The sequence below is a fragment of the Arachis stenosperma genome, chromosome 9, assembly GCF_014773155.1.
Source record: "Arachis stenosperma cultivar V10309 chromosome 9, arast.V10309.gnm1.PFL2, whole genome shotgun sequence".
Classification (NCBI taxonomy): domain Eukaryota; kingdom Viridiplantae; phylum Streptophyta; class Magnoliopsida; order Fabales; family Fabaceae; genus Arachis; species Arachis stenosperma.
Window position 1 is genome coordinate 211,567 of NC_080385.1, and position 15,289 is coordinate 226,855.

General features: G+C 33.9%; 2 protein-coding genes across 2 annotated transcripts; both read left to right on the plus strand.

The window, feature by feature from the left end:
* Positions 1-3,914: 3,914 nt before the first annotated feature.
* On the plus strand, positions 3,915-5,105 carry LOC130948158 (uncharacterized). The gene has a single exon (XM_057876876.1). It carries the CDS (start codon positions 3,915-3,917, stop codon positions 5,103-5,105), a length of 1,191 nt encoding a protein of 396 aa, XP_057732859.1.
* Positions 5,106-11,237: 6,132 nt separating this feature from the next.
* On the plus strand, positions 11,238-14,829 carry LOC130951959 (KH domain-containing protein HEN4). The gene is made up of 7 exons (XM_057880721.1): positions 11,238-11,787; positions 12,239-12,649; positions 12,886-13,134; positions 13,509-13,859; positions 13,940-14,013; positions 14,114-14,228; positions 14,361-14,829. Exons 1-7 carry the CDS (start codon positions 11,269-11,271, stop codon positions 14,502-14,504), a joined length of 1,863 nt encoding a protein of 620 aa, XP_057736704.1. The 5' UTR covers positions 11,238-11,268; the 3' UTR covers positions 14,505-14,829.
* Positions 14,830-15,289: the final 460 nt, after the last annotated feature.

The following is a 15,289-nucleotide window of genomic DNA, read 5'->3' on the forward strand; positions in this document are numbered from 1 at the left end:
ATTTATCCAGGAAAGTGGCATCGGTCCTATGACACAAATGTTCAAAATTGATAACCTTAGCTTTTAAAGATTAAGAGGGGCTAAATATGGAAGGAGAATTACACACACAAACACTCTCTCTCTCTTTCACGCACACACACAAATTTTTTTTTCTTTTCTTTTCAACCAAAAAAGATACATTCAAGTACAATAGTAGAAGAACTTTTGCAAGCCGAAGCTATTAAAAAGCAGAGAAAGAAACAGTTCCTAATTCAACTAGGAAAAAGAAAAAAGTCCATAGGCCTTTTCATGGGGACTGTATATTATAATTCATTTCCATTTTGCTCCTCTCCAAGAACAGCATGGAGTAATGGGGAACAGAATGCATTCGTTGCTCCTCTTCAAGCATCACATTATCTTTGTTGGAATTGGATGCACTTTTCTTTACAAGCTTGGAATCCTCATATCGCGAACCTGCTATCTGCCAAGCTATTGATACAAGTCTGCAAAAATCTCCCAAAGATGTACACTCTCATACTTAGTAAAGATCAATTTGGAATACAATTTTAAGTTACTGAATATAAGTATTTCCATAAAGGAGAGAGTCTTTTTCCTGAAAATGAAGGTGACATTATTGAACCAAAAATCTAGTTGCAATGTATTGCCTCACACCAGCACACTGACATTACATAATCAACTGTGATACAATAGAGTGATAAAGGTTCAGTACAGAAATTTCTATTATAATGCATAGTCTACATGAGTAACACCAAACAACATCAATCTCACATATGCATAAACTCCTAATTTTCACTTATTTCCATATATCACTATCATATGCATAAACTTCCTCTGCAGTAGTAGTCTCATTAATTTCGCACCAATTAAGCACTTGGAATCCGCTAAAAAGTGTCACACAAGGAATCCTCCCAGCTTCAGGGAATTGCCTTGTAAAATCGGGATCTTCCGATACATTCATAGCAAGAAACTGAACTTGACCGATCAGCTTCCTTGTTTCTGTCATGAGGGAGTAATCCCTGGCCTCAAGAGGAGTCCTTTTGAGTAACAAAAAGAAGCGAGCATGGTTCGTCATTTGGTTTGCAACATCAGGATTGCAACCTAATTCTCCAACTTATCCTTTTCTTCTTCTGAGGAGTCACCGGAAGACTTCCTTTTGGTGCCGCTCAGAGCCTTATTTCCCAGACCTAAGACATCGTCACCAGCCATCCTAGAACAAAAGGAGAGTAAAAATGTTATTAGAAGGATTTGAACTAGAGTTTTTTATATTATAATAATACCTTTATCTACTCAGTCATTTGTCTCTTTAATTATATATATGTATTTGTATCAATATTATTCATAAATTTATTATTTTATGTTTTATAATTTTAAAAATTAAATTATATCTTAAATTTAATTATTATTAAAAAAAACAGACCTATTGACAGGCTTCAGACCAGGCCAAATTTAACAACAGGCCAGTCTCAGTACTCATTAAAAAGCCTATACCAGACTACAGGCTAGGCTAAGGTCAATATACTCTATTACAGACCTGGCCTGTTAAGAGTAAAGCCTGGCCTGGCCTGGCCTGTTTCCACCCCTACTTAAAAACAAGGCACACATAATACTAAACTGTAACTAGTGTGAAACCCTAGCATAGAACGTGAAACCGAATTTTCCAAAACTAGAACAACACAATAGAAAAAAATGAATTAGAATTCAGGATTGAGCTGTTGCAATTGTAAATAATGTGATAATGATTTGAAGGAGAACTTAAATCGCGAAGAAAATCCAAATTCAGAGCACTAACAATAGAAAAAAACGAATTAGCATTCAGGATTGAGCTGTTGCAATTGTAAATAATGTGATAATGATTTGAAGGAAAACCTAAATCGCGAAGAAAATCCAAATTCAGAGCACTAAAAAGGAAGAGAAGAAGAGAAACTTACAAAGAAACAGAGATGGAGAAGAATTTCGCGCAAGTCTCTGCGATTTCAAATTTGAGTGTAATCCTTTAAGAGTGTTTAAATTTAAGTGTGGAAGAAACGAAATAAAAGCCCAATATATTACATAAAGGTCCAATAAATTCTATATGGGACAATGCTTTTCACTTTTTATGTTAAATCGTATAATATAAAGTTATATTTGTGTACTATTATTTTTCAATATTTATAATTTCTACTAATAAATAATGGATGCAACACAAAAATATTAAACATAATAAACTCAGATTTACCGTGAACCCTATCATTCTTTTGTTTAATTAAGTAGTATTACTATAGGAGTTAACAAATTTTTGGGCCTATGTGCTAAATTAAGTTTAAGCTTTATAATTTATACCACCTCTTTTTTATATAGTTAAACTTTTGGAAACCTAAACTTTATTACTTTATACCACTAGCTAGCTAGTAATTATTTGTACTTTGTAGGCTGTTAAACTAGGAAAAAAAAGTATACAGAAAAAGAACACTAACAAGTGTTTTTTAAACAAAAAATAAGAAAATAAAAAAATTATGAGAATAATAGTTTCAGTAATCATTTTAAGAGTTAATCTATATCATATTATGAGAGTAAAATAATAAGATGTTTAAGGCTAAAAAATAATTATAGAAATATTTGTAAATAAGTGCTTAAAAATAATAAAAAAAATTGCTATTTTTAAATGTGTGGCTATGGATATTGGAAATTGGAAATTTGGGATGAATGATTTATTTTTATCAACAGCTCTTATTCTCACCATGTTATCTAATTCTTTTTTATACAAAGACATGTTATCTAACCACCTTTTTTTATCTAGATACAGTAAAATTCGTTGTATTTTATAATAATTTAATGTATATAATATAAGAATAATAAAGTTAAGGCAATCTAAATAAAAACGTATAATACTTTTTCGGTCCGAAATAAAGTTTATTTGAACTAATTCATGCACTAAAATAATTAATATATTTATACATTTTAGTAACATATTATAACAGCAAAAATAAAATATCTTTCAAATTTTTCGTTATATATTTTTGAATATATTAATTTTTTATTTTTCAATAAGAAAGGTAAAACCATTAAAAATAACATAACTCATAGATATCTAAACTAAAAATATTTTCATAATTATTTTAACTCACTATAACTCATTAAGTTCTAGTATGAAAATTTTTTAATTTTTTAAATAAAAATCCTATTACATCTACAAAAAATTAAATTTTATTTTTATAAAACTTATCAAAATATATTTAAATTAATTAGTTTAAATAACTCTTACTTAACATAATAGGTGTTATTTGGTCGATCTGTTATCTCTTGGAGTATATGTATTTGATACGTAACCCTTATCCTCGGTTGCACAAAAAGCTCGGCACGTGAGCCAATAAACTCGGTCCCATACCAATCGTCTGATATACTCGGTAAATAAGCACGTAAGGTCGGCGCCACGTCAGAAGCCCGATAAGCTCGGAATGTGAGCATACGACCTCGACCTCACTCATCCGAAAAATAAGACACGTGCTCAACAAACTGAATCACATAAAAACAGAATATCATAACCAACCTACAAACTAGGACTTATCCACATGAAAACGGTAAAATAATCCCTATAAAGTCGAACTAATACTCTCGGCTAAGACCAGGTTCCACTATCAGTTTTCATATTCACTTATCTCACTCTCACTTAATTATTCTCTCTCTCTCTTTTCTGAGATCATTACTAACTTGAGCGTCGGAGTATCTTTTGCAAGTATTCCCGCCGCGGTGTTTGACCTTGGCCGACGTAAAGCTCTTCCTCTCGGTTGACGACTTGCTCGGAAGTGCTTAAGCTCGGCCTACACAGTGTTCGGACGAATCACTTGGCGCCCACCGTGGGGCCGGAGTACATCTAACCCCACTTTTTCCTTCGTTTAGTCTTCTACCCTATTTTGCAGGATTCCCGATCCTCGAACATGGCTGACAAGGAAAGTCCGCAACTCTCACAGGATGACCTCCTAGCTCGAATCGCCGAGCTTCAGGCGGAAGTACGAAGAATAGCTGAGCTGTCCACACAGAACAATGGAGAAAGCTCCAAAAGCTCGGCTCAAGGTGCTGTAGACCCTCTAAACATCGTCCCGCCAAAGGAGAAGCTCACCCTCGACAACCCCTTTTCTGAAGAGATCACAAATTACCAGATGCCAAAAAATTTTACTCTGCCCACCGCACTAGAGCCGTACAAGGGGTTCGGCGACCCCCGAGCCCACGTAAAGAAGTTTCAGTCAATGATGTTTTTCAACGGCCCTAAGAATGAGCCCGTTCTCTGCCGAGCATTCCCCACCTACCTCGACGGTGCTGCATTACTCTGGTTTTCTAAACTCCCTGAAGGTTCAATTTCCTTCTTTGAAGATCTCGCCAGATCGTTCATTGATTACTTTGCCGCATCAAGAATCTACGTACATGGATCGGACTACCTCGGCACCATTAAGCAAGGTCAGCACGAGAGCCTGAAGGACTACATGACCAGATTCGCTGACGCAACTATGGAGATCCAGGATTTAGATCCGGCCGTTCACCTGCACGCCCTCAAGGCCGGCCTTAGGCCCGGCAAATTCCGGGAGACCATTGCCATAACAAAGCCAAAGACGCTAGAGGAATTCCGAGAAAGGGCGGCAGGTCAAATGGAGATCGAAGAACTCCGAGAAGCCCAGAAATCGGACAAACAACCTCATCGGAGAGATGAAGAAAAAACTTTCAGATCCCCAGGTAGCAGAGACATTAAGAAGCCTTCCAACTCCGCATCAAAATACAATACGTACACCAGATTCAATACCAGAAGAGAAAACATCATCAGAGAAATCCTCAACGCCAAAATCATAAGGCCACCAGTTCGAGCAGGAAATTACCAGGATCAAAGGTTTGTAGATAGGACAAAGCATTGTGCTTTCCATCGGAAGTTCGGTCACACCACGGACGACTGCATAGTCGCGAATGACCTCCTGGAAAGGCTGGCACGCCAAGGGCTCTTGGACAAATATATCGAGAACCGGAGAGGCAAAGGAGGAAACTCGGACAAGATAGAGCACAAGCAAGCAACAACCAATGATAACAAAAAAGAGAGGACGACTCCCGATCTACCTTCTAAGACCTCGGCAAGGCTATTTTGACCTTGCCCTCTCTTCCACTTTTGCTTTTGCCCCAGGCCATGATGAATCAAAACAGCAGGACCTTTCCCAACATTAGATGAAACCTCCTTCTCTCCTTTCTTGCGCTGATTAAAGAAGAGCTTCAAACCTGCCGTGGTAATGGCAGGAGCTTTCTCACATGCAAATCAGAAAACAACCAAGATAAGGAACAACATATCAAAACATCAACACAGAACAAATGCAATAAAATAGATTACCTATGTGATCATACACAGCCTGCCTATCAGTATCCAATTTCAACATCTCGGCAATAGATAACAAACCTTTCGGACCCAAGGATTTAAACAGAAAATCCATCACAATATCATCATCAGGCAGCCTATCGTCTACGTCCAAAGCTTGATACGGCTCGGAACACCAAAACAACGGAAACCTCTCAATTAAATACTCATTTAAATAAAACGGGAAGTCTTTAGGAACACTCCTAACCTTAACAAACATGGATTTAAAATCCTTAAACGAGGACTTATACAGGCCAAACACAGCACGGCGAGGATAACTGCTAAGATTAACCCACAACCCCCTATTCACCCCCTTTGCCTGGAATAAAGAGAAAAACAGCCTCAAAGACGGCGGACACTCCAACAGTTCCATCAAGACCTCGAATGCACGAACAAAACCCCATGAATTAGGGTGAAGCTGGGTTGGAGCACAGTTAAACCAATACAACACCCCACACTCAAAATCGGTAAAGGGAAGCCTCACACCCAACTCAGTAAATAAACAACTGTACATAAAAAAGAAAGACCAATCGTCACGTCGGTGGCATACTCGATCATCTCTTTCACAAGGTAATAACTCTATTTTAATACCACTACCCACCCTGACCCAAGAATCCGAGCCCAACAGCCTCACTGACTCTTCATCATCAAACTGGGAAACATACCTCTTCACTCTAGGATCCACCCAACCGTACAGATCACCCACATTACAGTCCTCCATCACAAGAAACAAAGCAAGAAAGAGAGAAGAGCAAAGAGAAAGGAAAATAGAGGAGTAGTTAACACTGACCTTTTTTACTCATTCCCAGTCAAGCAAAAAACACAAACTTTTTTCCTTTCTCGAGACAGAGAGGTGTGAAGAAACGAAGCAATGAAAACTACGAATGACTCAAGGCACAAAACGGTTACAAACCCAGAGCATTTAAGTCAATGTTGTTAGAAATGAGAAGCATTAAACCCACTACAAAAACCAATGGACAGGGGTGCCTAGAAAAACAGAGCAGTTTCACATCAATTGTGTCACAATGGCGCGTAACACGAGGAAGCCAGAAACGTTTTACATTCTGAAGCAGAACCAAGCCGAGCTTGGGGGCTACAAGGGCCATAAGTGACAAACAAATTCGGCAACTGAGGATTACGGTCCTCTTTGTCCGAAAGCTCGCCTTAGTCCTGCCCACACCAAGGCAAGCTTGGGGGCTATGATACGTAACCCTTATCCTCGGTTGCACAAAAAGCTCGGCACGTGAGCCAATAAGCTCGGTCCCGTACCAATCGCCCGATATACTCGATAAGTAAGCACGTAAGGTCGGCGCCACGTCAGAAGCCCGATAAGCTCGGAATGTGAGCATACGACCTCGACCTCACTCATCCGAAAAATAAGACACGTGCTCAACAAACTGAATCACATAAAAACAGAATATCATAACCAACCTACAAACTAGGACTTATCCACATGAAAACGGTAAAATAATCCCTATAAAGTCGAACTAATACTCTCGGCTAAGACCAGGTTCCACTATCAGTTTTCATATTCACTTATCTCACTCTCACTTAATTATTCTCTCTCTCTTTTCTGAGATCATTACTAACTTGAGCGTCGGAGTATCTTTTGCAGGTATTCCCGCCGCGGTGTTTGACCTTGGCCGACGTAAAGCTCTTCCTCTCGGTTGACGACTTGCTCGGAAGTGCTTAAACTCGGCCTACACAGTGTTCGGACGAATCACTATGTATTCATTTGGTATTGGAAAAGAAATGCTAGATAATTAAATTTTCTTTTAACTAAGTTAAACCAAATCAAATTTACGTTAAGCACATTTTTTCTTTGCATTCTTCTTCTTTTTCCTCATATTTTTTCGTTATCATCATCATAGTATCTTTTTCTTCCTTCTCTTCCTTTTTTCTGCATCTTTTTTCTCTTTTTTCTTTTTCTTTTTTTAGAAAACAAAAAGAGAATAAAGAAAAGAAAATACATGACAAAAAACAAGAGTAACGAAAAAAAGAAAGAAGAATAAGCATTCTATTTTATGTGTTACGGTTAACAAAATTTTAGTGTAAAAATTAAAAAATTTTAGTGTTACAAAAAAAATTTTGTTGATATTTTTTTGTTTCGTATTTTTTCCAAACTCTTTTTCCTCTTCTCCTACCTTCTTTTTGGTATTATAATTTTTTTGTTTCACACTCATAATTTTTTTTATTTCACCTTTTAAAAAGAATAAAACAAATAAAAAAGAGAGAAAAATATCAAACAAAAAAAAGAATAAATAAAAAAAGTAATTATGCAAAATTTTATTTTATCATTTAGTTTACAATAAAAAACATAAATTATGTACGAAGAAGATTGAAAAAGAAAAAAAAACATTAAAAAACTGTAACATCAAATCCAAAAACCTTGAAAATTTTTGGTGTTAGAGTTAAGAAATTTATGTCTCACAGTTAAAAAATTTTTATACTATTTTTATGCGAAGAAAAAGCGTGTAATTCAGACTGTAGTTTATAAATTGTAACTACAGTAATTCTGTTTATTACATGCTAATATGAATTTATTATATATCTATTATATATTTCTAATTTTACAACCAAAATATGTCACATGTTATTTTCTCATTGTAATTGGAATTAAATCTTTTCCTCCAAAATTAAGAAATTCTTGTCTCCTCCAAACTAATTTTATAACCAAAATATGCCACATGTCACTCCCTCATTACAATTGAAATTAAATATTTTCTTCTAAAATTAAAGAGTTCTCCCCTTATCTATACTAATTTTACAACAAAAAATATGCTACATGTCACTCCCTCATTGCAATTGAAATCAAATCTTTCCCTCCAAAATTAAAGAGTTCTCCTCTGTTCTCTCTTCCTTTCTCTATATCTCTTATTCCTTCAACCACTCTATCTATTTTATATATTATTATTAATATCAATGATTAATTACTAATTTAACAATCAAAATATACAACATGACATTCTTTAATTGCATTAAAATTAAAATTAAAATTAAAATATTAAAATTAAAATTGAAATATACATATATTATATATCATATATTACTATCTAATTAAATAATCAAATATATCACATGACACTCTCTTATTAAAATTGAGCGAAAGTATTTTTTTTCGAAATCAATAAACTCCCTTCCTAAATTCTCTCATCTACCTCTCTCCATTTTTCTATTTTTCTTTACCATTTTTACTCTATATATAATTTATATTTTATATTAGTAATTTTGACAAATCAAAATATGTAATCCGATATTTTTTTATTACAATTAAAATAAATTTTTTTTTCAAAAATTAACAAACTCTCACTCTCACTCTCATTCTTCATCTTTATCTTTCTCTCTCTTTTATTTCGTTCTCTATTTTTTCTACCTTTCTGTTCTACAGAAAATAAAATTAACAAAATAATATAATTCAAATAAAAATTATTATTGTTATTATATAATTTTTTTTTAGTTTTAAATATTCACCACTTATCTTTCTAATCTATATTTTCATTTCTCTTCTTTCAAATATTTATTATATATAATATAATTTAAAGAGAATACTAATGTTATAATTAAAAATTAGAATCAAAATTCAATTGTTTTAAGAAAATTAATTTTGAATTAATTTTATAACGATCAATATAATTTTTTTATGCTAATATTATTTTTAAATAACAAGTATACAAATTAATTATTTCTATTTGTACAACAGACTTAACACCTAATTAAATATAAAAGTATACATGTTAAATTGTTTCAAATTTTAGATAACGAATATTAAAATTTATTTTACAAAATATCTTTTTTAGAATTATATTACAATTAGTATTTAATGAATAATGTATAATTATACTAATTTAAAAAATATTTTAATTATAATTATATAAAAAATTAAGCATAAATTTATAATTTCTAATTGCTATAAATATAATACTAACGTTCATAATGGTAAATTGATATTGCAATAATCAATTTATATAATTATTTTTGTACTACTAAAGACTATATATTGTTTCTTTGTGGTTAGTGAGTCTAAATCTAAGAATTAAAGTATTTTTTTTTAATCTGTTGTTCTTCTTTGATTGGACAATTATTTCTAAGGAGCTTTGTAGGTCAAGTTCAAGTCACATCCCCTCAACGTTTTCTATGTTTGTCTAAAAATATTTGAAGTGGAGCATATAATGAGATTGAATTTCTTCAATTTAGATTCAATTTTAAAAAATTCGTGCCAACCTTGAAGATGCAATTCAAATATTGGTACTATATTTAAATTTTATTCTCTTAAATTTTTTGTATTAAAATTAATTTTATAACATATTGTGATTTTCTTTTAGAAACTACTGGCCTTTTGGTGCATTAATGCAATGTCATTGAGGAGAATAAAAGTAAATTTAATTTGACAATTTTAATAAGAAAATAGTCTGAATTGTACGGATTCTAAGTGTTCGATCTTATGATGTTATTTCGGTTGGTTGTTACGAGAATGACTCTAATTTATACGTATCTAAGGATTAGAATAGATTAAATATTATTTAAATAATTTAGTTCTAATATTAGTAATTGATTAAATTAGTTTTAGAGAAATTTAAATTGTTGTCTCAATTTAAAATCCTTGTATTTTCAGTTTTTTTTTATTATGTTTAGTATTTGTGCTTTTAAGTATTTTGAAAAAAAAAAAGCTGTGAAGTACTAGTAGTTATGTAGTTAATTGGCCTGAGTCTAGTCTGTATCTTGCTATAGATTTTTTTTAAAGTACTAACTCTGACATGTTATTTAACCTGGCCTAGCCTTGAAACTTGTTAAAAGACCTGATAATTTTCTTTTACAAAAATAAAAATATTATTTAAAAAAATTATTTTTTAATAAAAATATTTATATGTAATATGTCATATTTAATATTTATAAAAAATTTAAAATTTTAAAGTATTTAAAATATACAAAATTATTTATGATAAAATATAATATATTTAATATAATTTTATTAATAATAAAAAAATTATTTATATATTTAATTATGTGTTAACAGGTTTAAGCAAGCCTGACAAGTTAATAAAGTTAATTAGTGAGTCTAGACTTGACCTGTTAACATGTTAAGACTTTTACAAAAACTTGAGTTTATATCTATTTTATAACAGAAGCCAGGCTAAATAAAGACCAGACTACAAATCTCTGACAGACTATCTACTATTTTTCCACCCCTAAACATATATACGTTTTTCATTTAGCAAAAAATTATTTGTATTCTCGACTATTTTTTGTAGAATTAAGTGTTTTCCGAGCAAAAATCAATTGCCTTCCAAACAGCAAAATTTTTCATTTTAATTTTAAAAATAATTAATACAAAGTAAAACTAAATAAAAAAAATCTTTCATAAAAAATATTACACGTTTAAATTCTTTTGTTAATTAAATTTAATTAAATTAGTTTAATTTAACAAAAATAGTTTATACTAATATTCTAAATTTTGTTGTTCAACTTGAATAGATTTGATTTATACAAAAATTTGGATGTATAATATTATTTTTACAGAAAAACTTTGTTTGAATGAGGTTTGAATGAAAGAAAAGAAGTAAAGAGAAGGGGAAGAGGGGGGAGAGGGAGATGGAAGTTGGATGAATTTTTAATTTCAGTATGAATGCAAGGAAAATAAGAGAGAAGGAAATAATAATGAATTAACGATGCTATCAAAAATAATTTTAAGATTTTTTTTAATGTATATTTAAATATTTAAATTAAATCAATTTAAATTTTAAAATACACCTTCTAGTTTCTAGTTCGGTGTTGTTGCACACTGTAAATTGTAACTTGTAACATTTGCAAATTGCAAGCTTGCGTCATTGACACGTGCCGCGAGCTCATTTGCTTTAATTTTGTACAGGTGCACGTGCTTCAATCCACACACTTAGATTTCATTGATGTCTAACAACAAGCGTCCGCCGGACCCCACTCCTCTCCCCGGCAGCGCCACCGCCAAGCGCCGCCATTTTCCGCCGGAAACTGTCTTCCGTGTCGTGTGTCCGCCCTCAAGGATTGCGGATCTGACGGCCCACACCGGCGACGGAGTTAAGATTCTTGTTGATGACTCTGCTCCTCCAATCTCCGATCACGAATGCATCCTAGTTGTCGTAACCGCTCCATCTGAGCAACCACCAGTTACTGCCGGTGAATGGGAGGGTGGAGTTGAGGCTTCACCGCCTCAGCAATCTCTTGTTAGGGTTTTGGAACGAATCGTGGAGCGTGAAGAACACGGTAGTAATCAGAACGCGAATTCGACGGTTTCGTTTAGACTGGTTGCTCCGAGCTACCAGGTTGGGTGCGTGGTTGGAAGAGGAGGGAAAATTGTGGAGAGGATTAGGCAAGAGAGTGGCGCCAGTGTTAGGGTTTTAGCAAAGGACCAAGTTCCCCTTCCTCCTCCTGGAGATGAGTTCATTCAGGTTTGAGCTCACTTTAATAAAAGATTAACATCTAAGGTTCTGATTAATACCTATTCTTCATGCACATACATAAAATTTTACAGATATGACTTATAAGGTATAAACTTTTGATCCAATCACAGGTTTTGAGAAAAATTACCCCGATACTTAATGGTGTGACAATTATTTTACAAATTAAGTAATTTTCACTTCTGTAACATGATCTTAATCTTATACTATATATGTGGCCTGTAATGCTTTTTTGAATGATTGAAAAAAATGATAACTATCTATAACTTGTGTATGTGTGATTTTGATTGTGACTCTCTCGCACAACATAGATGTATTGATTTATCGATAGAATAATGCTAATTTCTGTATTACAATTGCAAATTTGATGTTAATCAAGTCACATTACTTGTTCCAATATTTATTTGAGAAGGCTTGGTTATCGTTGTTGTGATGTATGTAGATAACAGGAAACTTTGGTGCAGTGAAGAAGGCGCTTCTCTCTGTTTCAGCTTGTATTTTGGAGAAGGAGGCATCCAATTCTGGCGCTTTTAAATCTTCTGGGCCTGGGGGACACCATGGAGCAGCACCACCTCACCATGTTGAACCTCATCGTGAAAGATATGGTCCTGATAGTCACACCAGGGGTTATGCTCCTTTTCCTGGGCCTGAAAATGCTGGGCATGGTCATAGGCCGTTTATTGAAGAGGATGTTATCTTCAAGCTATTGTGTCAGCACGATAAAGTTGGTAGTCTTATTGGGAAAGGGGGTTCTGTAGTTCGGGCCTTGCAAAATGATACTGGTGCATCCATACAAATTGTTGACACCGGACCTGATTCAGAGGAACGTGTGGTTGTGATAGCTGCACGAGAGGTTCGACAGCTTAACTGTCTTTCGTGCATAATACACTTGGTTATTGTCTCTGCTAAATTCACTATGTCTGTTTGTAAAGAAAATCTTTCGATTGCTCATACACTTATGATATATTGTTTTTGGTTTGCACACGCTCCAATACTGTTTTAGGTGAATTGTGGCAGAGAATTATAGAGCTGCAATTTCTATGATATTTGTCAAGGTTAACAGAACAAAGTTGATATAACCTTCTGCAGAATTCAGATTTAAAGCATTCTCCTGCGCAAGAAGCTGTTATCCGTGTTCATAATCGACTTACAGAGATTGGATTTGAACCTAGTGCTGCAGTTGTTGCTAGGCTGCTTGTGCGTTCCCCACAGGTAGGCTGCCTTTTGGGCAAAGGCGGTCTTGTTATATCTGAAATGCGAAGAGCCACGGGTGCCAGTATACGCATTTTTTCAAAAGAACAAATTAAATTCATATCCCAAAATGAAGAAGTTGTACAGGTAACGGAGTTTAGACATTAGCATGAGTTATATATACATCTTTAGTCTTGCATGAAATGGCAAAAGGAAGCTGTATATTTTTCCATGCTTAAAATAATTTATTAGAGAATCACATATTTATATCTTTCCATTGGGTTTTATTCCAAAAAAGAAAGGTAAAAGTCCCTTGGATCTTATATATATAATATAATTTGTATTTTGGTCACTTCCCTTGATGCATGTCATAAAGATTTGAGTAAGTTTAATTTGGCTTTTGATTGCTAATACCAAACCCCGCTTTTATTGATGCATGATTTCTTCAAATCTTGAACGGTAAAATGATGACTTTTAGATCATTTATGACTTGTGATGTTGAATAATGAGTTCTATTTCAGGTTATTGGGAACTTACAATCCGTACAAGATGCTTTGTTTCACATAACCAGTAGGATTAGGGAGACGATTTTCCCAATGAGGGCTCCTCCAAATTTTAGCGCACCGCCACACATGCCTCCGTTCCCAGACATGCCACCTTCATTTAGACCAAGAAATCACTTGATGTCCTCTGGCCACCCCGCTCATCCTGTTGGCCCTCCTCATGGAATTGACCATTCAGTTGTTCCACCACCGCCACCTGATCAACATGGATTTTCACATGGTATGGGTTGTGGTCCACCTAACATGGACCGAGCTCCATATCCTCGTGGTTATGAAGGACCTAATTCTCCAAGGTTGTGGAATCCTATGGTGAGTTTCACTTTCACGGATTAACACCTAGAGGCTTCCCTCTCCAACAAGAATGATCATATGATACCTTCGTCTTTCAGGCAGTTAACAGAGGAAATCCAGGTGGACCAGCTGATCCATCAAGTTTGGTTCCAAGAAATGGGACCCCTGGAAGGTGAGTGAGTTTTGATTCCGTTATTGGCTTTATATCACATTAGTTCATAACTGTGTGTGCTGTATGTACCTAAGATTCTATATTGCTGTGTTATTTGCAGGAATGGGAACTCATTACATAGTCCAAATAGCTCAAACGTTGAGGTCACCATCCCTCACATGTATTTAACCCATGTCTATGGGGAGAACAACAGCAACCTAGTCCAGATTCAACAGGTCTGTTTTAGCATCTTCGTTATTAATTCCTTCCTTATTGAATAGTGATAGCCTCAAGTGAGTATACTAATATGATGTTAGAAATTCGTGTTAGACTGTTACTATTGTTCTGACCTTTGGTTCGTTTCTCAGATCTCGGGGGCAAATGTGGTCGTTCATGATTCAAAACCTGGGGGAACTGAAGGCATTGTGACTCTGTCTGGAGCAGCAGATCAAACACAATTTGCTCAGAGTCTAATTCAAGCTTTCATTTTATGTGGGCAGACTGCAGCTTGAGACGACAAAGATAACATGAAATCTAGGAGGCTCTTTATTGTTTAGTAGTGTGTATACCAAGTTTTATATACAAATTTAGCATATTCTTCGTGAAGGGTTAGGAAAATATGATTGATTTCATATTCAACTAAAATTGCAAGAGGGTAATGCAATTGTGTTATTTTTTGCATCATTGCAAATCTTATTGAGTTTGCATTTTGCAAAATCAAAACTTGCTAGAGAAGGGATGATTTTTTCCCTTCCAAATTTGTATTCTTTTTTTTTTGAATTTGGAGTAAAGAACTAAACTTGTTCACCAATTAAAAAAAAAAACTTTACACGGTTTACCCAACAAAGAATTTTCTGTTCAAGTGTCTAGCTTATTTGATGGATAAATATCTAAATGCACTAATTAAAACAAAACGCAATCACATTTCTCATTCCTTTTTAACTTTGTTATCTCTGTATATTTGTTCGTTGTTTTTTTTTTTAATCTTTTGACCCTTTTCTTCACTCTTCTATTATATATATTTTCTTCTTATATCTTTCTCGCAACCTCTGATTTGTTATTATGTCAAAATTCACACATTTTGCAATTTGCACTATTCTTGGATTTTGAGGTGAATCTGAAAGAATCATATTTCCCCGCCCACCCGAAGAATTACTATTAGGTGGTCCGAGAGTAAAATAAAATGATTTACTCTTTTCAATCAATTTATACAACATATGCTAAAATAATTGTCATAAAAATTTATTAAGGACTTATTATTCAATTAATATATTAATGTAAGTTATAATTTAATCCA